This window comes from Furipterus horrens, unplaced genomic scaffold, assembly GCF_987537825.1.
Source record: "Furipterus horrens unplaced genomic scaffold, mFurHor1.1.pri manual_scaffold_8, whole genome shotgun sequence".
Lineage (NCBI taxonomy): Eukaryota > Metazoa > Chordata > Mammalia > Chiroptera > Furipteridae > Furipterus > Furipterus horrens.
In genome coordinates, this window is record NW_028327178.1 from 92787136 (window position 1) to 92814433 (window position 27298).

Genomic DNA, 27298 nt, shown 5'->3' on the forward strand with positions numbered 1-27298 from the left:
GGAGGGGAGCAGGGGGGAAATAAATTGGGACAACTGTAACAGCATAATCAATAATAATAAAAAAATTTCACAAATCAAAAAAAAAATCAACAAATAAGTACTGATGAGGATGTGGAGAAAAGGGAACCCTTGTACACTGTTGGTCGGATTGTAAATTTGTGCAAAACAGTATGGAGATTCCTCAAAAAGTTAAAAATAGATTTGCCATATAACCTAGTCAAACCATTTCTGAGTATTTGAAGAAAATAAAAACACAACTCAAAAAGTTATATGCATCCCTATGTTCATTGCCACATTATTTGCAATAGCCAAGACATGGAAGCAACCTCAGTGTCCATCAATAGCTGAGTGGATAGAGAAGATGTGGTATATATATAATGGATTATTACTCAGCAATAAAAAAGAATTAAATCTTGCCTTTGTGAACATATGAATGGACCTAGAGGGTATTATGTTAAGTGAAATTAGTCAGACAGAGAAAGACAAATACCATATGATTTCACTTATATGTGGACTCTAAAGATAAAGCAAATGAATAAACAAAACAGACAGACCCATAGATAGGCAACAAGCTGATAGTTCCCAAAGGGGACGGGGTGGGGAGGTGGGTTAAAAAATAAATAAAATGGTTAAAATGGTCAATTTTATGTATATTATACCATGATAAAAATATTTTTAAAATTGAGTTAATACTGATATTTCCAATTTGAATTTACTGTCACAGGGTTTTTACTATACATATTTGATTGCGTATTTGGTTCCTAATAACATTAGTGTAATTACTTATTTACTTTATTCCATGATATATATTATACAGTTTCAAAAATAATAGCAATGTTATAATAAATCTATTGAGTGAAGTTTAAAATTTCTTAGTAGTTCTTTTTGCCCACAGAGTTCTCTGCTACAAAGGATACACAGCATATTGTGTTCTAAGAAAACTTGAAATAATTTTTTCTCGGTGATGATGTTATAAATTTGATATTCAGTTAGGTCCATTTGATTTGTCTTTAACTTTAGGGTTTGCCTTTTCCCCTTTTTCATTTAATTTTATTTAGGGATACAGTAAATATATACATGAGTAACGCAGTGACATGTTTGCTGTTGAGAAGCTGGAAGAGAAAGCGTTCTCTAAGGCCACCAGGAATCCAATGAGAGAAAGAAGCTAGGGTTTTATTCAGTAGCAGAATGATCTCCATTCAGGGTCCTCTTGAAGCCCCAATGCCTCTGACACTCCAAGGTCCCCTTGATTACCTGTCAGCCTCCTGCAGCCTCCAGTGGCTGAACAGGCTGACAACCAGTTCAGCTGTAGACAGCAACCTTCCCCTCACACTGCAGGCGAAAGATGATCTCTCTCTCACTTGTGAAACTGTGCATGTTGCTTGTGAACCAGTATTTATCATCCCAGTAATGGGACCACCTCAGTAACCGGTCTGTCCCAAAACCGAACAAAGATACCTGGTAGATAGGATAAGACAGGAGAGAACCATGGGGTGGCAGGGTAGGTCCTGTCCTGCATCCATGCCCACCTACCTGTCTTTCAGCAAACACTCACTGAACAGCAAGCTGGGAGGAAAACGGAGCTCACCTTCTCCAGGGAAGACAGACTCTGAACACTGACCCAAGAGCCCAGAAAAGAGAGCATCAACTAGCAGCTCCTCCTCATATTGGTGGAAGAGAGAGAATTCTCCAGGGAGACAAGGAAAGGGCATTCCAGGCAGAGGGAACAGCATGTGAGAAGTCACAAGGCAGCTGATGTGTTTGGGGAATGCCAACAAGCCCAGTGTGTGAGCCTGGGAGAGAGGAGGGGAGAAGTCAGATCATGCAAGGTCTTGAAAGCCAGGCAGAAAACTTTAGACTTAACCTAAAGTCCCTGGGGAAAACAGCCATCATCATCATCATCATCATCATTTTAGTGGCAGAGGGATAAAAGTCTGTGAGTTGCAGAAGACACCTTACCTGGTCACAGGTGTGCAATGCATAAAGCAAAGCCACGAACCCCAAAGATGGAAAATAGTCGTTTCCATCATTTGGTTGTAAGTTCAGCCAACGGTATTGCACATACTGGAGGAAGGTGAGGCTGATGATGGAGACCTGGGGAAAACAGAGGAGTGCTGACCTGAGGCCACCTCATGGTTGCCCACAGCCACAGTGTCCTCCTACTCCTTCCCTTTTTCCTTCCTGAGCCTCTCACCTTGTCTTTGCTCTGTCTACTTCCATTGGGGAACTTGGCTATTTGAAATCTAGAAAAGGATTGGGAGTGGGGGAGTTTCAGAGTCATTGACACAGCAGTTCCAAGCTTACATAAGCCCTTGGGGTGCCCAAATGCAGCAAGGGTCTCTCTGAAGTCCCCCCTGCCACCCCCTACAGGCCCCTCCCCTTGCCACCATACCCAGGGTTTCTCGGCTTCCAGATGAAATCCTGATTGTCCAGTGCTTTCATGAACCACTCCAGGCCAGATGCATTTAAAGGGAGCAGCAGCAGTTGGGTGCCAGGATACTGAGTGCTGGCTGTGTCAGGGTACATGATGCGTATGGTGGTCACATTCCCCACGTCTGTCTCAAAGCCTTGGACAGGGGCCTGGTTCATCCTGGGAAGGAGGGCAGGATGGACTTTGGGGGAGGAGGAGGATTTGGCCTGACCTTCCTGGTCTCCTCCTCCTACCCTGCACCCACCTGAGGACCACGTCATGCTGGTTAATCCTGAAGCCAAGGCCAGAACCCTGAAGGAATCTTGAGTTTCCAACCACTGCGCAGGTCCGGCAGCTGGACCCCTCATGGCCCAGGGAAGGGCTAGAAGACATTTTAATCAGCTGCTGCTTCTGATTCTCAGGCTCCCTCTCTGACTTCATGCCCTGAAGTTCATAGCATAGGAGGGAGGATTTTAGGGGCTTATTCCAGATGCCCACTACCTGTGAAAGAAGGTGAGAACCTGGGCTGCGAAGGGAGGGAGGGCCAGGGCCTGGGGTCATGGGCAAGGAGTGGACAGAGACCAAGATTGTGCACTGACCAACCACGCCATCAGAGCATCAGAGGACATGGGCTCTTCTGACCTCAGCAGGGGCTCGATGGCCCTTTCAAAGCGTCTGTCAAACCAGTCAGAGTCTCCAGGAGTGTGGAGGCAGGCAGAGCACTCGCGGGTCTCAGATGGACACATACAATCTCTGAAGGTGTCGCTGGGGCAGTTGCAGGTCCTTGGGTGTATTCTGGCCTTTTTACTGAGGTCATTCTGACTAGACTCCCTGCCCAGGAAGAAGGCCATCAACCACAACATGAACATACAGACAACTACCAGACTCAGCTTCCTGTACTGAGCCTTCATCTCTGGCCCTGACGATGGTACCTTTGGAGACAGACAGTAGATTGGCTCTGAAACCTGGTTGGGAAGGAGGAGGGGCTGGGGTCAACAGACAATCCCAGTGGCCCCTGTCCTGGGGCTTCTATCCCTCCCCCGACCCTTTACCCCACACCTCCTCCTAACACTTCACCTCTTGCCTCCCCAACTACCTGCCAACCACTAAAAGAAACCCTGCCAAAGTCTGAGGCTAGAGGCTGAAAGGACAGGAGAGGTGACACTTGTGTCCTACAGTCTCCTAGAGGAGACCGATGCCCAGTGAGGTCTTTCATGCCAGCCCAGTTATATCAGGAACCTCATCACAGAGACCACATTGTGATCTCCTCTGTGTAGGCTACTGGCAAGGCAGCCTCCACCCTGGCATTCAACCCAGAGTCAGCTGACAAGGAAGGCTTGGAAGTTGGGTCAAAGGGGTGGGAGGGCGAGGAGGGAACAACTATGGGACAAGCCTGGTGTGGATGAGCAAGACACACAATGGGGAACAGAAGGGCAGCTTGGAACCTCCTGGATCAGAGAGAACTTACCACATTGGTATAGTCAATCCTTAAAACCTCCTAGGGGTTGGATTTCTTTTCTTTTTGAAAATTATTACCAAGGTATATACATGGAAATATTTTTTACAAAAACATCATGTAGTTTGGAAATGTTTTTAATGGGGAACAGCAGCCTGCTCTCCTCCACTCCTCCTTCCCTTAAGGCCTCTCTTCACAAGCCTTCCCTTCTAACTGTTCTTCCTGGCATTTGCTTCGATATCTCTAAACACTTATACCGTGATGTTACATATGGACTACCTGCTCTACATGATCATATCATTATGCTTAGTAACAGCCACTTGGTCACTTTGTAACTTTACATAATGGACCCTAACCTATATTTTCCATCTTGTCACTTCAAGACAAGGTTTCTTTTCCCTTTTTTCAATCCTCACCTGAGGACATGTTCATGGGTTTTGAGGGGGAGGGGGAAGAGAAATACCAATGTGAGGAAAACATTGATTGGTTACCTCCTGTACGTGCCCCAACCTAGGTATGTGCCCTGACTGGGGATCAAACCTGGAACTTTTTTGGTGTACGGGACCATACTCCAATCAACTGAGCCACCTGGCCAGGACAAGACAAGGTTTCTTGAAGCCCTTTCTCTAAAATGATTATATTGTGTCTGTATTTGTCAACTGTTTTGTCTTTACATTTCCCAATATTGGTATTTTGAACTTTTATGTCATCAAGGATAACGCATTCTTTTATGAAATTATCCTGTTGCATCATTAAGTTTCACATGCTTTGTTTATAGCAGTGCTATCCAAAAGAAATATGTGAGCCACATATACAATTTTCTGGTATCCAAAGTTTTAAAAAATGGAAAAAGAAACAGAGGAAATCCATTTGTGCCTTTTGATTACCTTCATCCTTTTCCTCAACCCTTGTTTCTATGAGGTTGTTTTTTTTTTTTTAGATTATTATATAAGGCCATATGGTATTTGTCTTTCTTGTCTTATTTCACTTAGAAGAATGCCCTCAAAGTCCATCCATGTTGTTGCAAATGACAGGATTTCCTTCTTTCTTACATGGCTGAATAATATTTGTATGTATGATGGATGTGTTATATATATGTTTATATTTGACATTTTCCTTATCCATTCAGCCATGATAAGAGACTTAGGTCGTTTCCATGTCTTAGATATTGTAAAAATGCTGCAATAAACATGAAAGTGCAGATATCACTTTGAGATAGTGATTTTATTTCTTTCAGCTATATATCCAGAAGTGGAATTGCTGGGTCATATGGTAGATAATATGGTAGTTCTGCTTTTAATTTTTTGAGAAATCTCCAAACTCTTTTTCATAGTGGTTGCACCAAATTTACAACAGTGCTCAAGGATTCCCTTTTCTCCACATCCTCATCAGCACTTTTAGCCATTCTAAATGGTGTCAGGTGAGAGCTCATTGAGGTTTTGGTTTGCGTTTCTCTAATGATTAGTGATGCTGAGCACCTTTGCATGTTCCTGTTGACTATTTATATGCCTTCTTTGGAAAAAATTTCTCTTTAGGTACTCTGCTCATTTTTAAAGCTAATTGTTCATTTTTTTCTATTGACTTGTATGAGTAACTTAAATATTTTGGATATTAACTCCTTATCATATAATTTGCAAGTATATTCTCCCATTCCATAGTTGTCTTTTCATTTTGTTAATGGTTTCCTTTGCTGTGCATAAGCTTTTGATGCTGTCCCACTTCCTATTTGCTTTTGTTGTCTTTGAGAATTGACTAGTATAATAAAAACAAACAAACAAACTATTACCCAAGCATGCAACTTTCTTTGGTGAGTTCATGCACACCTCAACTTGTCAACAGTTCTTCCACAACTAAAATTAAATTCTAATTACTATAATTATTTTAAAGACTTTTAAGTTTACTTTTAGAGAGAGGGAGAGAAACATCAATGTGTGAGAGATACATTGATTGCCAGCTGGGCACCTGGCCTGCAACCCAGGCGTGTGCCCTGACTGGGAATCGAACCTGTGACCTTTTGGTTCATAGGCCAGCACTCTATCCACTGAGCCACACCATCCAGGGCTAATTACTATAATTTTTTTATTGTGATAAAAACACACAAGAAAATGTACCATGTTAACCATCTTTAAGTGTGCAGTGTAGTAGTATTAAGAGTATTCACATTGTTGTGAAACAGAGCTTCCGAATTTTTTCATCTTGCAAAACAGAAAGACTACACCCATTAAACAATGACTTTCATTACTCTCCATCCACCTCGACCCCGAGAAACCACCATTATACTTTCTGTTCCTATCAGTTTGACTACTCTAATGAGGAATCATATACCATATTTGCCTCTCTGTGTCTGGTTTATTTCAATTTCACTTAGCATAATGTCCCTCAAGCTTCTTCCATGTTGCAGCATGTTACAGGATTTCCTTCCTTATTATGTCTTTAAGTATTATAAAGTATTAAATATATATAAGGTATATATATATATATATATATATATATATATATATATCATTAAAAACCATGGGTAAAGAAAAAAAAACAACCCTGGGTGCTCCTTCTTTGCCAGATGTTAACACTATTGGGAATTTTGTGTTTATTATTCCCTTGATTTTTTTCATTTTTTACACATCTATGTATAGCTAAACAGTGTATTATTTAATTTTGTATGCTTTTAATGTTATAGTTGTAATAATATTACATGCATTTGTGTTCAACTCCTTTTAAAAAAATTTTTTTTAATTAATTTATTTTTAGAGAGACAGAAAGGGAGAAAGAGAGGGAGAGAAACATCAATGTGTGGTTTGCCTCTTGCACGCCCCTGACTGGGGACCTGGCCCACAACACAGGCACGTGCCCTGACTGGGAACTGAACCGGTGACCCTTTGGTTCGCAGGCTGATGCTCAATCCTCTGAGCCACACCAGGCAGGGCACAATTCCTTTTCAATTGAGGTGAAATTCACATAACATGCAATGAACCGTTTAAGTGCACAATTCAGTGGCATTTAGTATACTCACAATGTTGTGTGGCCACCAGGTCTCCCTACCCTTAACACTTTTTAAAAACATCCGTACTCATCAAATAATCATTCACCATCCTCTTCTGCCCCAACCCCTGGTAACCACTAATCTGCTATTTGTATGGATTTGCCTTTTCTGGATAGGTCATATACAAGGAATCATACATATAATATGTGCTCTTTTGTGCCTGGCTTCTTTCACTAAGCATAATGTTTTTGAATTTCATCCAAGTTGCAGCATGTATTAATACTCTGCTCCTTAAAAAATTTTTTTTAATCCTCACCCGAGGATATACTTATTGATTTTAGAGAGAAGAGAAGGGAGGGAGATAGAGAGGGAGAGAAACATCCATCAGCCACCTCAGATGCCCAGATACCAGAAATAAAAAGAGAATTGAAAAATAGAATGAGTCCTCGCTGGTGTGGTTCAGTGGATTGTGCACTGGCCTGGCCTGGGAACCAATCGAGGGGCTCATGCTTCCATTGCAGGCAGGGTTCCCAGTTGGAAGCGTGCAGGAGGAGGCTGATAGATGTTTCTCTTCCTCTTTTTCCCTCCCTTCCTCTATCTTTAAAAATAAATAGGAAGGAAGGAAGGAAGGAAGGAAGGAAGGAAGGAAAGAAGGAGGGAGGGAGGGAGGGAGGGATAGAGGGAGGCAGGGAGGGAGGAAGGGGGGGAAGGAGGGAGGAGGAGAAAAAAAGACAGCATGGGGAGCACTTGAGCTGCTGGAGCAGCTGCCTAGGAATTCAGGAGTCCAGTGCCCATGTGGGCAGAGGACCCTGAGCCCAGGGGAGGCAGAGAATTGGAACGGAGGCCCCTACAAAACCCCGAACCTTCAGTGAAAAGCTGAGCTAGAAAAAATTTTACTCTCCAGCATAAAATGAAATGAGGAGGCTCATCCCTTTTATCCCATGGGAAAAGAGCCTCAGAGAACTCAGTCTGGGCTTGTACTTTGCATGGGGTCAGGCCTAAATTTACACCATGTGCATGATCCAAGGACTCAGGCAGAGAAAGTCACAGAAACATTGGCCTTGAGATCTGGAAATCAAGGCTGGCACTTCCTCCCCTGACACTGTCCTCACAGGTAAGAGAATCAGACCAGGATTTTATTCAGTATCCAACTGACATCCACACAATTTCCTCTTGCCCTTCTCTGCTGTAAGTCCTCAGAGTTCTACTTTTGCTGCTACAATCCCAAGACTCTCCTGCTTTCAGGACCAAAGGACTAATATTCGTGTGGACCAGCAGGGCATCACATATGGATGGTGAACTTGCCCACTACACACTTGCTGACTTCCATTTCCACTTCTGTGCTAGGCAGCAACCTCCTTAGGGCCACTATTCTGATTAACATTCTCCCACTTTCCTGGCTTCTCTGATCCAAATCCAAAATGGGCATCCTGGTGAGAGAGAGAGAAATGTATGTGTTAACAGATGAATCCTGCCCTGGTCCTACCTCCCCTCATTCAACATTAAGTGTGACAGGCTGCCTCCTGGAGCTGGGAAGAGAATGTAACTCACCTTCTCCAGGAAAGACAGACTGAACACACAGACCCCAGAGCCCAGAAAAGAGAGCATCAGCTAGCCCCTCCTCCTCATATTGGAGGAAGAGAGAGGATTCCCCAGGGAGGCAAGGGAAGGGCATTCCAGGCAGAAGGAACAGTGTGTGAGAAGGCATGAGGCAGCTGGTGTGTTTGGGCAATGCCAACAAACCCAACATGTGAGCCTGGGAGAAAGGAGGGGAGAGGAAGGGTCAGATCATGCAGGGTCTTGAAAGCCAGGCAGAAGTTTTTAGGATCTATGCTGAAGGCATAGGGGAGGAAAGTTTTAAGTGCAAAGGAATACAACTCTTAACTGGGTCATAGAAGGACAAGGCACAGAAGAGAGCCACGAGCCCCAGGGATGGATACTGGTCCTGGTTATCCAGCCTGTCGCCCTGGCTGTTCCTGAGGAAGGTGGGGCTGATTACCAGGACCTGGGGAAGAACAGCGTGAGGGCCTACCTGGGGCCCTTCCCACAGCAGCCCACAGCCATATCTTACTCCTTCCTGTCCCCTTACCTGGTCTTTGCTATCTTCCATTCCACTAGGGAACTAGATCATCTTCCAAAATCTAAGAAAGAATTAGGAGGTGGGGAAATATCAGCAGCCCCTGAGACTTGGGAGTGTCCTGCAGCTGCCCTCAGTAGGTTACCCTGCAGTGATCACCCCTCACCCCCATGCTAAGAATGTCTGAGTTCCCAGACCATCACCTCTTGACTCAGAGCATTTGAAGTCCATGCCAGACCAGAAAGCTTCAGGAGAAGCAGGAGTAGGTGTCTCCAAGAGCCCTGGACTCCAGCAGTCCTATGGCAGGTGAAGCCAATGGTTTTGTTCCCTGCCATCCTGAAGCCCTGAACAGGGGCCGGGTTCATCCTGGGAAGGAGAACAGAAACTGGCACAAGTCTGGGGGCAGGCCTGGACCTTCCTGCTCCCTGCCCTCTCCTCAGCACCCACCTGAAGACCACAGTGTGTTGGGTGACATTACCAAGGCCAGAAGCTTGCAGGACCTTCGAGTTCCCCACCAGCACACAAGTCCCACAATGCCTTACTGAGGGCCTGGGAATCACCTTGAACAGCTTCTCCCACACTCTGCCCAGCTCACTTGCTGAGTCCATGCCCTGGAAACAGCCGGAGGAAGGAGACTGAGGGCTAGGACCCAGGTGTCAGCTCCCGGTGGAAGGGAAGCAGACCCAGGTGGGTGAAACCCCCATCCAGAGGTCGGGCTGAGGCTCTAAGGATGGGAGGTGCACTAAGCCAGGGCCAAGGGCAGGGGTTTGGGCCAGAAAGTGGGGGATGGGCTAGACCTGGGAAGAACAGGGGAGGGGTTAGGCCCAGTCTTGACCACTGACCAACCACCAGAGCACAGCATCGGAGGTCATGAACTCTACTGTCCTCATCAGGTACCCTGAGGTCTTCTCATAGGCTGCATCAAACCAGTTCTGTTCTCTGACTGTGTGGTGGCAGAGGGAGCAGTTGAGGGTCCCAGATGGACAGCCACAGTTCTTGAACTTGAATGAAAGGCAGTTGCCACACCAAGGTACCGAGTATGTCAGTTTTCCCTGGGGTGCCAATTCAGGCTTCTGATACAGGCAGGGGATTGTCAGCCACAAGATGAGCACCCAGAAGACCCAGAGGACAAAGATCTGCCACACACGCTTCATGTCTGACCCAGGCAATGGTTTCCGTGGCAGGCATCAGACTGGCTTCTCTATTGGGTCAAGGAAAGAAGAGGTATGAGGCCATAATCAGTCCCACAAACCTCTGTCCCATGGGCCTCTATGGCTCCCCAACCCTTCCCCCTCCACACTGTACCTCGTCCCAACCCCTCATTTTCTGTCTCCTTAACCATTTGCTCACCTCCAAATAGGACTCTAACTGGGTCTGGGATGGGTGTGTCCTGTATCCTCCCTGCAGGAGGAGAGCTTAGCTCTCGGTTGGGTCCATCTGCCACCCAGTTATGGCATAGATCTCATCACAAAGTACACATTGTGACCCTCCTTTAGCCTGCCTGGGCGAAGCCACCACGCTCTCCTGTCTGTAGCACACGGATGCCTACACTGCCTACACAAAGAAAGGGGCCAACTTTGTCTTTTTAATTCTGCATCCCTAAGACTTAGAACCATTTACTAAACATTTATGGGATGCATGGACAGAACTGAGAGGGAATTTAAATCCAGTTTATGTGTGATGACCCCTCTCCAATTGAGAAATCGGCTCAGACCTCTCTTCTCTTCTCTAGACCCTGTACCTACAGACTGTTGGACCTCACTGAGATGTCTCAGAGACCTCTCACACTGCACAAGCCTGAGACTGAACTCAGGACTTTTCCCTTTAAACCAATTCCTTCCCAAGACTTCTCTGTCCCTCAGTGGTCCCACCGCTGACCCAGTTACTGAAGCCAGGAGCCCATGCATGTGCTATCTTTGATTTCTCTCTCTCCTTTGATTTCCAGATCCATTTTTAAGGCCATTTGCTTCTATCTCCAAACTGCCTTCTTCTCTTCATCTCCACTCAATTCAAGGGGGAAAAGGTCAGAAACCCTTTTATTATGTTTTTAAATCAAAATGTTTTCTTTCATGGGATGAGAACAGTAAAACAGTTTGTCTTATCTAGTGGAAATATGCACTGGGTATTTTGTAGCTTTTAAAACAATTCACCAAAAACTCTCGAGTAAGGTCTATAGTCCAGCTAATTGCATTGTACCAATGTCTTTTCCTGGTTTGAATAATGTACTATTGGTACTATATGGTAAGAGAAACTGGGTGATGGGTACATGGGACCTACCTTTACTATTTTTACAATTTCTTATGTGCCTATACTTATTTAAAAATAAAGAAAATTTTAAATCATCTAGAAAAAGATGCCCAGTAAGCTTTAGTGATGTTTTATTTATGTCAAATGATAAAATAATTTTTTACCACTGTAAAACACTAAAAAACTTTACCTTTTTAACCATTTTCAAGTGTACAATTCAGTGACAATACATTCACAATGTTACGCAACCATTGCCACTAGCTAGTTCCAGAACCCCACACCCATTAAGCAGTCATTCCCCACTTTTCTCTTCTCTAGCCCTTGGGGGTGGGGTGGGGGAATGATCTTTTAAAAATTAAAAATATCTCAAAACGTTAGCTTTGCTTTTCAACAACTTTATCAAGGCATGATTTACACACCATAAAATGCACACATTTTAAGTGTACAATTCAATGACTTTTAGTAAACTGATAAGAGTTGTGCAAGCATTACCACCAATCAGTTTTAGGACATTACCATCAAAGATCGCTCATTCACATCTGTAGTCAATCCCATTCATGTTAGGCAAACACTAACCTGTTTTCTCTATAGATTTGTCTTGTTTAGTCATTTCATATAAATGGAATTATACAGTATGTATAATTATGATGTCTCAGAAATGTTTTATTGAGGCCTCAAGATATTATCTCCTCTCTCTATATAGTCATTAATACCCAATATACAAAGAAGAACACACACACCCCGTCCCAATCTATTTTGACAATGATAATAAGGCAAGTAAAATATGGTCATGGGAGGTTCAAGCTACACTGATTAAAAATACTTTGTGAAACCATTTTCTTCCCATCTATTTGATTCCAATAAAAAGCCACTTCCTTCCAAAGCCTTTTTAAACTAATGTAGCATCTTACCAAATTATAGCTTCTAGAAACACGTGTTACCTTTCAATGAGCAAAATCATTTACATAAAAGGGCTTTGTAAACTGTAAATGTCTGTGTTAATATGAATTATTATTGTGCTTAAAAGAAAAAGGAAAGGAAAGGAAAAGCAAAAGCTGTAAATTGCTAGCACACCAGCTCCATGAACCAGCACTCCCTGACCCATGCCCAGAGCCACAAAGTCAGTTCACGACTTTACTGCCTTTTTCAACTCCTTTACTTTAGTGCCCGGGAATTTTCTTGTTTTTTCATGAGTCAGCTATATGTTCAAAGGGATACTTGTTCAGCATTTCAACATGCTTTGCAGCAGGAAGGTTAAGTTTACATATTGCTGGAACTAGAATTAGAACCTTTATAATTAATTTTCTCATTGGTTATTTTATGACTTATGTAATTATTTAAATAATGCTCTACAAATATTTTTAAAAGGTTCTTCCTTAGGTGAATTGCACTGTAGTGCAAATAAAAAGTATTCGCCTGAGATTCTTCTTAGCTCAGTGCTTCTCAAACTTGAGTATTCATCAGAATCACCTGGAAGGCTTAATAAAAACACAGAATGCTGAGCACATCCCCAAAGTTTCCCATTCGGTTTTCCTGGGGTGGGAGGATGAGAATTTGCACTTCTAACAAGTTTCCAGGTGGCAACAATGCTGCTGGTCCAGGGGAGAACCACTGCCTTAGCTTAACATAATTCAGCCAGCAAAGTATTTTACAGAGAAAAACTGATTCCTTTACTAAAATGGATGCTCATATTTGAATTATATTTTTCCTTTCTCAAGAGGGGCTTCGAATATTTTCCTTCCACAGTCTGTAACGGCTTCCTAACTGGTGTCTCTGCCCTGTTCTATCCATTCCTTCATCCACTCTTCACCCAGCAACTGGCATGACCTTAAATTAATTTCCTGCTTGGATCCTTAAAATGCCATCCCATTGCACTCAGAATGAAATCCAAAACCCTCACTCATCTCACCCATTTTTCAGTCATTCTGGCTTTTTCCTGTTTCTAGAAATTGCCAGGTCCCATCCTGCCCCAGGACCTTTGCATTTGCTGTTCCTCTTCGTGAACACATTACTCCCTCCCACTCGTACCCTCAGCACTTCACCTCCCTAGTTCCTCCCCTTTCTTCAAGTTGTATTTTACATGTCACTCATTTGGGATTCCTCCCCTGGCCCCTGTATTATTGAAGTCCCTAAGAAGCTCTCCTAATTGGGCCCTGAGATGCCCTGACACGTCCTTATTCACCATGGTATAAATACGTATTAAAGGAGTGAAGGAGTGAGTCATTTAGTCTGGAGTCTCACTGAGGAGGGAGGGCTTTGAAGTCAAACATGCCTGAGCACAGAATGGACACAGGTCAGAGAGGACAATTTCTGCTAAGGTTACCCCTGGGGATCCATCTGAGAACAGGTGCCTCTCACACTTAGTGGTGGAAGCTTATGCACGGAAAAGACCCAGGCTCTGGAAGCAGAAGAAAGAGGTCGTGGATCCTAGCTTGGCTCCATTAATGAACCCTGCAACTTTGGGCAAAATCGATTCACCTCTTGGCTTCCCCATCTATAAAATGGAGTTTGAAATAGGACCTGCCTCCCAGGGCTGGTTTGATGGTAGAATGGATAACAACACTCAGGATATCGTCAGTTTTTAATTAATAGGAGTTAGTCCTTTCCTCTCCCCTTCCCTAGCAACTGAAGCCTGAGGGCAGGAGGGGGACTCTGGTATTGCTCAGCCTCTCCTGAGTCACCGCCACAGGCACCCAGCTTCAGTGTCCCTCCTCCTCTTCCTGGAAGCCCTCTCTAACCTAGCATGTCAGTCACTTTACACCCCTCATCCAAGTCCTGGTCTGATATCACTGAAAAGATTTGAGCCGTGCACCCCCGTGAGCCAGGCTCAGGAGAAGCACTGATGCTGTTTGAGTAAAATCAACCCCAAGGCCCCGGCTCCCGGAGTCCTTTGAGGTCCAGAATAAATGGGTTGGAATCAGGCCCTGCCATTAATCGGCTGGGATATCGGGCAAGTTGCCTAGCTTCTCCAAGTCAGTTTCTCCTCCAGAAAATGGATGTCGCACCTACTTTCTACAGTTGTGATTCTCAAACTGTAACCTGGGGGCAACACCTAGAGGTTCTGATTCCGCAGGTCTGTGGTGGGGCCCGATAACTTTCATTTCTAACCAGTTTCCAGCTAATAATGAGGCTGCTGGTTGGGGACACTTTGAAAACCACACTTCTAGGAGGTTCCAAGTTGTTCCAAGAGTCTGATGTGACACCCTAGGCGATGGTCCCAGCGCAAGCTAGACAAACGAATGCTGCTATTGCTGTCTGTACCCCGCAGAGACCTCCTCCGGGCACCCTGGTCCACAGAGGACCACCCTGACTGAGGGAGCACTTGCCAGTGGGTGGCGTCAAGACAAGGTCGCCTGTAGCACCTATGGGACGGACGGCCAGAGAGAGGATGCGGGTGAGGGGTGGGGCCGACCGTGCGCATAGCTGCGCCTGCGTGCTGAGAGGGGGTGGGGCTCAAGCCCCGGGCCGGAAGCTGGAAGCTGCAGGGGCGGGCCAGCTGGCATCGCCTTTCCGGCGGGTCCCCATGGAGGCGCTGGGGAAGCTGAAGCAGTTCGATGCCTACCCTAAGACTCTGGAGGACTTCCGGGTCAAGACCTGTGGGGGCGCCACGGGTAGGCGGTGGCTGGGCCAGGGTCTCGGGGGGAGGGTTGTCCTGGAGCTTGGCCGGCGCTCCTGCACTCTGTCTGGCCTGCCTAGGGCAGAGGGGGGATGAACAGAGTCCATTCTGACCCTCGCTCCCTGCCCTGCAGTGACCATTGTCAGTGGCCTTCTCATGCTGCTGCTGTTCCTGTCCGAGCTGCAGTATTACCTAACCACAGAGGTAAGGGGCGGGGCCGGGTACGTTTTCGGACCTTGACATTATAGGAATGGGATCTTTAGGAATGGGAATGGGGAAAGAAGAGGCATGGGGCCAAATCCTACTAAGGTAGTACTGCCCCAGGTGCATCCTGAACTCTACGTGGACAAGTCACGGGGAGATAAACTGAAGATCAACATCGATGTATTTTTTCCGCACATGCCTTGTGCCTGTGAGTACCTTCCCCAATGTGGGAGTTGCAAGTCCCAAGGTTCTCAGGTGGGTTTTCAGATGTACCCCTCCAGCCTTAGGTTCTGGACTGGACCCCAGGACAGCCCCCTTCCCCGAACCCACTGCTGCCCCAAGACAGGCCCAGCATCCCGTAATCTTCAAAACCCAGGTTCCCTTGCCCCTGGATCTCAGTAGCTTACCCTGGCTTCCTATTTCCAGATCTGAGCATTGATGCCATGGATGTGGCTGGTGAACAGCAGCTGGACGTGGAACACAACCTGTTCAAGCAACGGCTGGATAAGGATGGCATCCCCGTGAGCTCAGAGGCTGAGCGTCATGGTAACTGGGGGAGGAGGCCTGATCTCAGATCCCAGAACTGGACATGCCCAAGCCCTACATCTGGCAAGTGGGCTGTGGCTGGCCCAGTGACCAATGAAGCAGCTAAGACCCAGAGACGTCAAATGGCTTGCGTAGGGTCCTCCAGCTATTAATCAAAGAGTGAGCTGAAATCCAGGCTTCTAGCCTTTATATGTTGAGAAGAGTACCTGGCTATCATTCTCAGAGGTCCCCAATCCTTGCATATCATGTAACAGAAGTTTGAGGATAGGTCCTGTTGCCTTGAGAGACTTCCTCTGGATGGACCCAAGCTTCTCTGAGTGTTTGTTTTCCCATCTTTGTGGTTGAATTGAACCCTTAATGCTCTTTCCTTTTGGAATGTAGGGTAGCTTAAAGTTAAGGGTTTACATTCTTGAGTTAGATTACCTGAGTTCAGATGCAGCTTTGTCTTTTTCAGTCTATGACCTCAGCTATAAAGTTGTGGTAAACAATGGTACCCACCACATGGAATTATAGGATCAGATGAAGTTAATATGTGTACAATGCCTAGTACAGTGGTCATTCACTTTTAGTTTTTTCTCCTCTCTCTCAGCAGCCTCCCAATACCTTCATTAATTCAATTTCCCACCATACAAAGCCCTTCTCAAAGCTATGATTTTCATACCTTAGGGATTGCTCTGTTGGTGAGCTTTATCATTTATTCGTTCAATACATACTTGTTGAACACCAATAAAACCAATAGGACTTGCTGTAGGATTGCAGTCAAGGCTTTGGTTCCAAGGCTTTTGGCCTGAGCAAATGAATGAATTGAGATAAGAATGACCAGAGAGGAGGAAGAGGATTTTTGTGTCTGAGTGGGAGAGGCAGGGGAATATTAGATATCTGCTACTGTGTAACAAATTACCCCAAAAGTTAGTAGTTCTGGTTTAGGGTCTTATGAGATTGCATTGCAGCTCTTGGCTAGAGCTGCAGTCATCTGAAGGCTTGATTGGAGCCGGAGGATCTGCATCTAAAGGCACTCACACATCTAGCTGTTGGCAAGATGCCTCAGTGGCTTCACCACCTGGGCCTTTCATAGGGCTGCTTGAGTGTCCTCACAACTTAGCAGCTGGCTTCCCCCTGTGCAAGTGATCTAGGAGAGGGGAAACCCATGTCTTTTATGAGCTAGCCTCAAAAGTTGCACACCATCATTTCTGCAATATACTGGTGGTTACACAGGTCCACCCTATTCATGGTGGAAGGGGAATGCATAAGGATGTCCTTTCCAGGAGATGAGCATCAGTGATCCTTAGGGGAGGATCAGGATTTGAGGAGAAATTTCAGGTTTGAAGCATGTTAAATTTGGGATGCCCACTTTATACCCTAGTGATGTTAAGGAGGCAATTAGATGTACTAGTCTAGACTTTGGGGAAACGCTAGAGAAATAAATGTAAGAGTTATCAGTTTATAGATACTATTTAAAGCCATTGGACTAAATGACAAAACCTAGAGAGTCAATGTAGGTAGAGGAGAGGTCTAGGGATAGTACCCTGAGCCCCTGTCAGGAAATGAGGACCCAAGAAGGAGTATTGAGAAGGATTAGCCATTAACATAGAAGAGGACCAAGAGATGTACCAAAAGCCAAGCAGAGGAAGAGTTTCAAGGAGAGTGAGCAACTGTCAAAAGCTACTGATGGTGCAGTAAAATGAGGAGTGAGAATTGATCACTGCCCTTGGTAACAGTGAGGACTTTGAAAGGAATAGTTTTGATATTGCTGGGAATGAAAATCTAATCAAAGAGCAGAAAAGGAAGTCGGGACATCTAGTATAGATGACCCTTTCAGGAGTTTTGCTGTAAGAGAGAGCAGAGAAGGGGGGGGGTGGGGGCGTTGCTGAAGGAGAGCTTGGGAGTGGGGGTGAGTTTGGTGGTAAGATTGAGGTTCTGTTGTTTCTCTTTTCTTAGTGGAAATTGACAGCAAGGTTATTAGCTAAGAGTGAAGAAAGGGGAAGGGATTTTGGAAGTGTAAGGAGAGAGGAAAGCATAAATTAACCATCTCCGAGAATGGGAGAGTGAACTCACTCGTGAAATAAAGTAGAGTTGGACCGTCATGCAGTCTTAAGGGAGGCACAGGCAGCAGTAGTCACAGAGCTGAATTTAGCGTTTGGCTTTTGCTAGGCTTGTACAATGAAGGGAGAGAGGACTAATGCGTTGTGGTTATGTGCAAGAGAATAATTACAACAATGGACCATGGAATTTATTTTCCAGCTTTTTTTGAGACATTGTTGAAATAAAACACTGTATAAGTTTAAGGTATAATTTGATATATGTATATATTGCGAGATAATTACCACAATAAGGTTAGTTAACGCATTTATCACATCAGTTACCATTTTTGTGTACGTGACAAGAATGTTTAAGATCTACTCTCTTAGCAACTTGCAATGAAAATATACAATACAGTATTATTGTTCACTATAGTCACCGTTAGATTCTCAGAACTCATTCATTTTATAACTGAAAGTTTATAACCTTTGACTAACATCTCCCCATCCCCACCCCCACCCCCACCCCGGCAGTCCCTGGCAACCACCAGTCTACTCTTTGTCTCTATGACTGTGGCATTTTGGGAATCTGCCTATAAGTGAGATCGTACAGTTTTTGTCTTTCTCTCTCTGACTTACTTCACTTAGCATAATGTCCTCAAGCTTTTAGCCATGTTGTTGCAAATGGCAGGATTTACTTCTTTTTAATGGCTGAATAATACCCCATATGTATCACATCACACCTTCTTTATCCATTCATCTGTTGATGGACACTTAGGTTGTTTCCATGTCTCTTGGCTAGTCTGATAATGCTGTGGTGAAGGTGGGACTGCAGATAACTCTTTTAGATACTGATTTTATTGATTTCATTTCATATCCAGAAGTGGGATTGTTGGAACATATGGTAATTCTATTTTTAATTTTTTGAGAAGCTTCTGTACCGCTCTTCACATTGGCTGCACCAATTTGTATTCCCACCAACAGTACACGAGGGTTCCCTTTTCTCCACATCCTCGCCAACACTTGTCTCTTATTTTTTTGCATTGTTTTGTTTTTCTCTTTTGGGTTGTTGTTGTTAATAGTCACTCTGACAGGTTTGAGGTCATACCTCATGGCTTTGATTTGCATTTCCCTGATGATTAATGACGTTAAGCACCTTTTCATGTACCTGTTGGCTATTTGTATGTCTTCCTTCGAAAAATGTCTATTCAAGTCCTTTGCCCATTTTTAATTGGACTATTTGGGGTTTTTCTGCTATCGAGTTACATGAGTTTTGGACATTAACCTCTTATTAGATATATCATTTGCAAATATTTTCTCCTCTGCTGTAGGTTGCCTTTTCATTTTGTTAATTGTTTGTTGTGCTCTGCAGAAGCTTTTAATTTTTATGTAGTCCCACTTATTTATTTTTCCTTTTGTTGACTATGCTTTTGGTGTCAAATCCAAAAAATTATTGCCAAGACCAATGTTAAGGAGCTTTTTCTCTATATTCTCTTCTAGAAGTTTTATGGTATCAAGTCTTACATTTAAGTCATTAATCCATTTTGAGTTAATTATTATGAGTGATGTAAGATAGAGGTCCAATTTCATTTTTTGTATGTGACTATCCAGTTCTCCCAGCACTGTTTTTCAAAGAGACTGTTCTTTCCCCATTTGGACCTTGGAATTTAAGTGGGGAAGTAAGGACATGAATGGATGATATTGTTAGTGGTGCCAAAGCATTGGTGGGTTCTGCACACCAGACATAGTGAACTGGGATACTTGACATTGAATTTTGGGAAGTTTGCAGTAATTGCTAATGACAACGTCTAGGTATGAGCATGGAAATGGATAGCTGAGGTGACATGATGAAATAAGAAGAGTATTGGAGGACAGGTGGTCATGGTATTGAGTATTGAAAAATCCAGGTATGATGGGGTAGTTAGAGTCAGGGAGCTGGTGCAGAGAGAGAGAGGTCTGAGAAGCACCATGGGAAGTGGTTAAGGGCACTTTGGAATTAGAGCTGAAATCTGCCACGATTGTGCAAAGTCACTTCTCATCTCTTTGCCTCAGCATCTTCTCAAGTACAGAGGGAATAATAACCTCACCTTCACAGAGTCATTTTGAGGATGAAATGAGATGAGGCATATAAAGTACCATTGCTTTATTACTATTATTAAAAGAAATAATGCATGTGTAGAAGTGCTTGGTGCTGGACACATAGTATGCATTGTGTAAATATTAGCTATTATTATAACTTTTATTATTCCCCAAAGGGCCTGTGGAGGACTTGGCGGTGCAGATTGCACTGTGCGTGCCCCCTGCTGATTCCCACTTCTGCTCTGTCTTTAGAGCTTGGGAAAGTGGAGATGAAGGTGTTTGACCCTGACTCCCTGGACCCTGACCGCTGTGAGAGCTGCTATGGTGCTGAGACAGATGACATCAAGTGAGCCAGACCCTGGTGGCAGGGGGCAGGGAAGGGTGCAGGGCTCCCATCAGGTGCTCTATGTCAGCCCTCAGCCTCAGTCGGAGGCAGGTGCGGAGGTTGGACCAAGAACTTAGAGGGCATGGGGTATGTGCCTCAGTCGCTGGCCCTGGGGTGAGGGAATAATGGTCCATGCCCAGGCCCTGCCAGGGGCTGCAGACTTGGAGAAGAGACTAAATGGCCCTTGCTGTGGTTCAGAGCTGTCTCTGGAGTCCACCTACCTGGTTCCACCCAGGTGTCCTTGGGCCAAGCCATGTAACCTCTCTCATGAATGGGGATGATGATAGCACCTTTGTCTTAAGAGTCCCATCCAGATTAAATATATGTATATTCTATATAAAGCGCCAAGACGGAAGGCCTAGTTCAGATTATTAAGCCTGTGATATATAGCAACTGCTCTTATGTTTCCCACCCCTGACCCCTGAAAGGCTCACTCAGGTCTGGGGTGGGTCCTGGGAATATGTATTTTTAAAATTTTTTTATTGTGGTAAAATACACGTGACATAAATTTTACCATTTTAATCATTTTCAGATGTACGATTCAGTGGCAGTAACTACACTCATAGCCTGTGCCATCATCACCACTATCTTTCAAAACTTTTCATCACCCCAAGCAGAATGGGAACATGTACTTTTCACAGTTCTGCTGCCACTGAGGAAACACACTTAGAGAACGTTTGGTGGTCAGGAAGGAGGCTGATGGAGGCTCCATTAGCAGGCAGAATGGCTCAAGCTTGACTTCCCAAGGTGTCAGCACTGTTTGCGTGCCTCTTTGGTACTCAGCCCGCTCCCCCTCCCCTACAGGTGCTGTAACAGCTGTGAGGATGTCCGGGAAGCATATCGCCGTCGAGGCTGGGCCTTCAAGAACCCAGACACTATTGAGCAGTGCCGGCGGGAGGGCTTCAGCCAGAAGATGCAGGAGCAGAAGAATGAGGGCTGCCAGGTGTACGGCTTCTTGGAAGTCAACAAGGTATGGGAGGGACTGAGGCCGGGCTGGGCCATGTGGGCTGTGGGCTGGGCCCACTCCACTGTGAATCGAGGGCCTGCTCAAGCCCTCAGGAGCGAAGAGAAGGGAGGAAATGGCTGGACAATGAGAGGGGTTGTCCCCTGCAGGTGGCTGGAAACTTCCACTTTGCTCCTGGGAAGAGCTTCCAGCAGTCCCATGTGCACGGTGAGTGGCCCCCCATCAGCCAGGGCAGCTTAGACCCTGGACCCCTTTGAGAGTTTGAGTGCCCCTTCACCTCCCTGATGTTCTCTTGTCTTTGACCCAGAGCAGACCCTTATATCAGGGTGGCAGTTTGGTAGAACAGTTAAGAGCATGGGATGAGGAACCCGATTCTTGGGTTCAGATTTCAGTTTCAGACCTTACTGGCTGTGTGAAACTTCGAGCAAGTTTCTTAACTTTTTTGAGCTTCAGTTTCCTACTTCACAAAATGGTGACAATAGCACTTATCTCCTAGGGTATTTGTGCAGCTTAGAAACTATAGCATAGAGTCTGGTTTATGGTGGGCACTTGTTTAAAAGGTAGCACCCAGTCTCAGGTGACCTGCGTGTGAGGCTTTGGGGGAAGCAGAGCCAGGCTAGAATGCAGGTTTTTCCACTCCCGAGTTATGTCCTATTTGGGAAGTAGTGAGCCCTACTCCCTTTCTTCTGGTAAGTGGGGCTGAAGGTACTAGTACCTGCCTCACAGGAATGAATAAATGAAATTTACGCTCATTCCTTCATTCATTCATTCATGAAGTGCACTAGATATTTAGTAATCCACTACTGTGTGCCACATTCTGGTCTAGGTGCTAAGGATGCAGCAGTGAACAAAACAAAGTCCCCGCCCTTAGAACATTCTAGCAAAAAAAGAACATTCTAGCAAAGAAACAGATAATAAACAAGCATGTGAAATATATGGCATCAGATACCATTAAGTAATAGGAACCAAAAAAGGTGGAGGTGAGGGGCTTGGGTGAGACGACACACATGCTATTTTCTGTGGGGTGGCCAGGGAAAGACTGACGTATAGAAATCTCAGACCTGGCAACAGGAGGGAAGGCAGACTTCCCAGGTGCGGGGAGGGCAGCAGCTCGGAGATGTGGAGTCATGAGGAATTACGATGGCATATAGGAGAGAGCGGTGGCCAGCGGCCCGAACCGTTGAGAAACGGCGCAGGAGGGCTGACCTGGGGGTTCTGTGTGGAGCCCTGAGTGACCGAAACAAGTAGGGCTCATTGGTGGAATCGTTTGCTGTGAGCTGCAAAGCTGGAGACTGTTAGGGAAAATTGAGGGACAGTGATCTGGAAGTGGCATCTAGGAGCAAGGACGGGCTCCCTTTAGACCAAGGAGGACGGGTATGGGGGATAGGCTCCCTTGTGGGGCTGCAAGGGTAGTAGTACCTTCAAGGAAGAGCCCGACTGTGGTTGGAACAGGAAAGTAAGGGGACCGTGTGGAGGTTTTGCTGATGAGTACAGAGCCCACAGCAGGCCTGGGAGGAATGAAGGTCAGGATCCTGTCAGGGGAGGTCCAGAGCCACGTGGTGACGGGAGTCTAGCGGAGGAGAGATGCCCTGACAGTCCTGAGCTGCCCGGAGACTAAGATGAGCAGGAGTAATGGGCCCAATGGAGATGGCCCTGCTGGTCTTGAAGGCGGTGTGGAGGGCTGAGGCCAAGTGTTGGGGAGGGACAGGCAGGTGGGTCTGGAGCCCCCTCTACTGTGGGGGGAGCTGGGTGAGGGTGGGCTCTGGGATTGTGGGAGGTGGGCAGGCTGTTGGCAGAGGGCCTGCAGGCACTGAGCAGGAGGTGGTGCTGGAGGTGGGGGCAGCATCCCTGCTTCTCCACCTGGGCTGTTGTCGGAGTCAGTGAGCCCAGGACGTAGGGTGCTATGTACCCTAGAAGGATGTTCAAAGCACAAAGCTACAGTTGCCCAAGGCCTGCAATCTAGCTGAACTGAAGGTCAGGGAGCTAGTTTCTGGCATCCTTGTTAATTTGGGGTGAGGTGGGAGGAGGGATTATGAAGTTTACCAAGTATTTGTCTACCTTAGATCCTTCCCGTTCCTCCGGACAGCCCTATGCAGGGATCACTGAGGTCCAGAGATGGGACGTGATTTGCTCCAGGCCACACAACTAGACATGTAGCTGTTTGGGCTCTAGGTCTTTTGTTCTTCCTAGGCCACCATACTTCTGCCCCCAACCCTCTTTGCACTTGCTGGGTCAGGGAAGGGCTCCTCTGGACCGGGGGGAGGCTTGTTAGCTGGGTCCAGACCCTGCTGCCGAGGCAAGCAGATTCTGGTCTTCCCTTCTAGCACGCATCCTGCTCCGTAGTTCTCATTATGAAGCTCTGAACCTTCTTTCTCTTTCTCCCTCCCCTCCCCCTTCTTGCCCCCATGCTGCAGTACATGCTGTGGAGAGTAAGTGGCCCTGTCCCTGGGAGGCCAAGTGCCCACGTGTGGGGCAGCCTACCCTCCCAGGATGGGGAGGGTTTGCATGGGCCTGGCTGCTGGGGTGACTCTAGATGAGTTGGGGTTCCTTGCAGCAGGAGGGATCAGGAGCAGGGGGCAGGAAGAACTTATTCTGAAACAGGTGGTACAGGGTACCCACAGGGCTTTCTTTGGTGTGGGGCTCTGCGGGAGGGGGAAGAGGAGTCAAGAAAAGAGCTTGGACAGCATCCCCAGGTCCCACCTCACTTTGGGATTCAGTGATGGGGCATCGGCTCCAGTTAATGAGAGACCCAAGTTGGCAGGTTTCGTTTCCTGAGATGCAAGCAGGGCCTTGGTGGGAGTGAAGGCCTGGAGTGATGCCCATGAAGGGCTGCCTGTATGTCAGGGGAGAGCTGGGGTCTGTGTTCTTAAGAGCCCCAAGGAGGCCGCGGCCTCTCCCCCAGGCTCTTTCTGGCTGCCCTGGAGCAAGGCCAGGCTGGGAGGGGGAGGGTGGGATGGGTCAAAGAAGAGCCAACAGGTCACACTCCAGAGGGGAGAGAGAGGAGGCCTGACCAAGGACTCTGAGGGAGTCAGGTGGCCAGTCCTGCTCCGCCTGGTGACACCTTCCCCCTTCTCTCCTAGTCCACGACTTGCAGAGCTTCGGCCTCGACAACGTACGTACCAGGTGGAAATCATAGAGGGCAGATGGGGTGGGAGGTGGTTGCTGCCTTCATTTCCCTGCAGGGACATCCTGGGTTGGAGAGCAGATAAAGAAAAATATACCACATTCCGACAGGGGATCCAGACAGAGGATTGAGTATCTGGGAATGACTTGTAACCTGAGATCTGTGCGGGCTGGAGATGGGGTGGAGTTGGACGAGAGCATTCCAGACACGGTCAGGCGGGACTGTAGCACTTTTCACAAACCGCAGGGCCAGTGTGGATGGATGAGTCTGGTCTGTCCTGAGGGCAGTGGGAGGCTGTCCACCTACCCTAACCAGGGTCACAACATAATCAGATTTGCACGTTTTTAAAGACCCCTCTAGTGACTGAGTTTGATATAGACTACAACAAGACAGGAGTGGGAGCTGGGGCCCCTCCAGCCTAGACTTCCCTGGCTTAAAACCTCAGGGAAAGCACCTGCCACAAAGGGCCCCTGCCCGTCTGTTTCCTAAAGTGTGGATGCAGCCGGAACCTCAAACTTTGGAGCTCCAGCAGCCCACTGACTCTGTGAAGGAGGAGTTCCTCGGTGGGGAGCAGGAGGGGCCTGTCTCAGATTCTCCCAGACAGGGTCCCTCCCTCCCACCTCCATCGCACACATTCACTCCCAGACCCAGGTGTCCCTGTCTGCTACTGTCCTGCAGAGCTTTTGATGGGATAGGGCTTGCTGGGGGCCTTGACTGCTCCGTGTCTCAGGCACTGTTGTTGCTTGCAGATCAATATGACCCACTTCATACGGCACCTGTCATTTGGGGAGGACTACCCAGGCATTGTGAACCCCCTGGACCACACCAATGTCACCGCGCTTCAAGGTAGTAGCCTGGGATGAAGCCCCCAGCCCCAGAGCCCTGCCCGACACCCATGCCCAGTGTTCTCTTCTCCCTGCAGCCTCCATGATGTTCCAGTACTTTGTGAAGGTGGTACCTACTGTGTACATGAAGCTAGATGGGGAGGTAAGTTTGCGGGACCTCAGATACCACAGACCCTCTCAGTGTCAAGCACTTGAGTTTCTCCAACCTGGGAAGTGAAGTGCTGCTCTTATTCCCATGTGATGGGTGATAAGCCGAGGCTCAGAGTGTAGGTGTCGTGCCCTCCCAGGCCTCAGGCTGTCAGATTTCAAAGCATTCACTCTTTTCACTTACTCAAACCACATCCATCCATTTGTTCAGTGCGAACTGCTTCACTGTCCCCTGCGGTCTGCCCTGGGCTGGGGGCTAACCCTTCCTGGGCCCCCTGCTCCCCTTTCTGCTGTGGCCTGTAGAGCAGCACCTCAGTGGACTGGTAGAATGCATGGGGCTGAGTTTGCAGAGGAGGTGAGGTCCAGCCTTGCCACGAGCTCATGGTGCAGCCTTAAAGAGTTGCTTCTCCTCTGTGGATCCCCATTAAGGGGATCCACCAAACATAGCTGGGATTGGTAGACGAAAGAGCTGGTGAGCGGAGGGAAAGCTGGGGCTGTTAGGCTGGGAGAAGGCCTCCAGGTGGGCCCCCGGCCTCGCAGTGTTCATTGCCACCATGGGGCCTCGTTTTCTCCTCCTCAACACTCGAGGTACTGCAGAACACAGGGCACGAACCAGGGTAGGCTGGAGGGGGAGTTGGGAGTCAGGCTGTAGACCTGGCTCTGGCCCAGTTCCCCATCTTGTCCCAGGTGCTGAGGACAAATCAGTTCTCTGTGACCAGACATGAGAAGGTCGCCAACGGGCTGCTAGGTGACCAGGGGCTTCCTGGAGTCTTCGTGCTGTACGAGCTCTCGCCCATGATGGTGAAGCTGACCGAGAAGCACAGGTTAGGCCAGGGAAATGGGGGGCACTGGGCCTAGCAGCAGCAGGGCTACCTTCTGATCCCCTCACCCCTCTGTCAGGTCCTTCACGCACTTCCTCACGGGCGTATGTGCTATCATCGGAGGCATGTTCACAGGTTAGCAGCTCTGGGCTATCTGGGGTTGGGGTATGTGGGGGGTGTAAAGCCTGGGTTCCCCCCGGATTTTGGTTCGGGGAGAAGGGGCACCTCAAGGCCAAGGGGAGATGCTGGCCTGGCCATAAGGCTCTGGAGGTCAAGCCAAGGGCCCAGCGGGGCCGGTGCCAGCCCTTGTCCCTTTCCCCAGTGGCTGGACTCATCGATTCGCTCATCTACCACTCGGCACGAGCCATCCAGAAGAAAATTGATCTAGGGAAGACAACGTAGTTGTCCCCTTCCCCCGTGTTCTCTCCTTCTCCTGTTTCTCTGCTCACCCCGCCCACTCCCCACCCCCAGAGAGTCCATCACAGCCCAGGGTTGATAAATCTATTGGTTGTCATAGTACTCATTGGTCTCTGTGTGGTTATTGGGTCTGGCCAGAGCCTAGGGACAACCCCTCATCATAGCCACCTATTGAAGGCCATCAGGACCTACAGGTCAGGCCAGATGTCCTCTAGGAGCCCCACATGGACATCCCCTGGTTTATAGGGCTTTGTCCAAACCAGACTGATGTTTGCCCCGCAGTCCTGTCCTCAGTCCCTCCTCCACTGTGCTTTTTGGGCCTCTGGTCTCAGCCTCAGGATGGATCTGCTGGAGCCACCATATCCCCCAGGTCCATGAGCTTCCAACCGTGGTGTTAATAATAGAGCCCTGGGAGCAGGCTTGGGCTCACCCAGTGACTGCTAAAGCCAGGGCCCCTGCACCCTTGGTTCAGTCATCTGGATCTCTGACTCTGCTCTGTGCCAAGCCTTTGCTGGCTTCTGGAGCCAAGACATGTCTAGCCAGGTCCTATGCAGTCTCCTATGTGGAGGCAAAACTGAAGAACAGGGAAGGAAGGTAGCAGTGGCCGTTCTGGAGCAGGGCTAGCATCAGACCCCAGCTCTGGATGTGGTGAGAGCTTCCCATGACAGAACTGGGCCCCAAGACCTCACCCCTCCCCAGAGACATTGACAGCTGGTCAGTTCACCCAGTCATTTCTCAGGGAGTTTCAATGTGAGACAGCGGTGGGAGAGAAGTGGGGAGAGGACAGAAAGCATAGTAGGGCAGTGATACCAAAACCTCTGCAGGCAGGCAGACCTCAAATCCAACTCTGCCGTGATCACTTACAACCTGTGAGATGTTGGACATGTTATTTAATCTATGGGTACCAGTCTCATCTGTAAAATGCAGATGATGGCTGTAGGGAGCCTTGTTTTTTTGGCCAC

At 47.2% G+C, this 27298-nt stretch overlaps 3 protein-coding genes across 9 annotated transcripts; 1 reads left to right on the top strand and 2 right to left on the bottom strand.

Moving 5' to 3' along the window:
• Window positions 1-1302: 1302 nt before the first annotated feature.
• Window positions 1303-3261, bottom strand: LOC150003484 (CMP-N-acetylneuraminate-beta-galactosamide-alpha-2,3-sialyltransferase 2-like). Its single transcript, XM_090285044.1, has 6 exons — window positions 3010-3261; window positions 2676-2911; window positions 2393-2590; window positions 2195-2243; window positions 1960-2094; window positions 1303-1458 (listed from the first exon to the last, which is right to left on the bottom strand). The coding sequence occupies exons 1-6, from the start codon at window positions 3259-3261 to the stop codon at window positions 1303-1305; spliced, it is 1026 nt and encodes a 341-aa protein (XP_090141170.1).
• Window positions 3262-8674: 5413 nt separating this feature from the next.
• CUNH20orf173 (chromosome unknown C20orf173 homolog) lies at window positions 8675-10077 on the bottom strand. The gene is made up of 4 exons (XM_090285045.1): window positions 9766-10077; window positions 9371-9534; window positions 9127-9220; window positions 8675-8851 (listed from the first exon to the last, which is right to left on the bottom strand). Exons 1-4 carry the CDS (start codon window positions 10075-10077, stop codon window positions 8675-8677), a joined length of 747 nt encoding a protein of 248 aa, XP_090141171.1.
• A 4556-nt stretch (window positions 10078-14633) lies between these two features.
• On the top strand, window positions 14634-26438 carry ERGIC3 (ERGIC and golgi 3). 7 transcript variants are annotated; one of them, XM_090286316.1, is made up of 14 exons: window positions 14639-14781; window positions 14920-14990; window positions 15111-15198; window positions 15417-15536; window positions 19886-19979; window positions 20823-20988; window positions 21132-21189; window positions 23397-23411; window positions 24063-24094; window positions 24856-24952; window positions 25029-25093; window positions 25786-25922; window positions 25999-26054; window positions 26242-26438. In XM_090286316.1, the coding sequence occupies exons 1-14, from the start codon at window positions 14694-14696 to the stop codon at window positions 26319-26321; spliced, it is 1167 nt and encodes a 388-aa protein (XP_090142442.1). In that variant the 5' UTR covers window positions 14639-14693; the 3' UTR covers window positions 26322-26438. The 7 variants fall into 7 exon arrangements, with proteins under 7 accessions (XP_090142440.1, XP_090142437.1, XP_090142441.1 ...); XM_090286317.1 differs by lacking the exon at window positions 23397-23411 and having other exon boundaries at window positions 14640-14781; XM_090286314.1 differs by lacking the exons at window positions 25999-26054; window positions 26242-26438 and having other exon boundaries at window positions 14634-14781; window positions 25010-25093; window positions 25768-25892.
• Window positions 26439-27298: the final 860 nt, after the last annotated feature.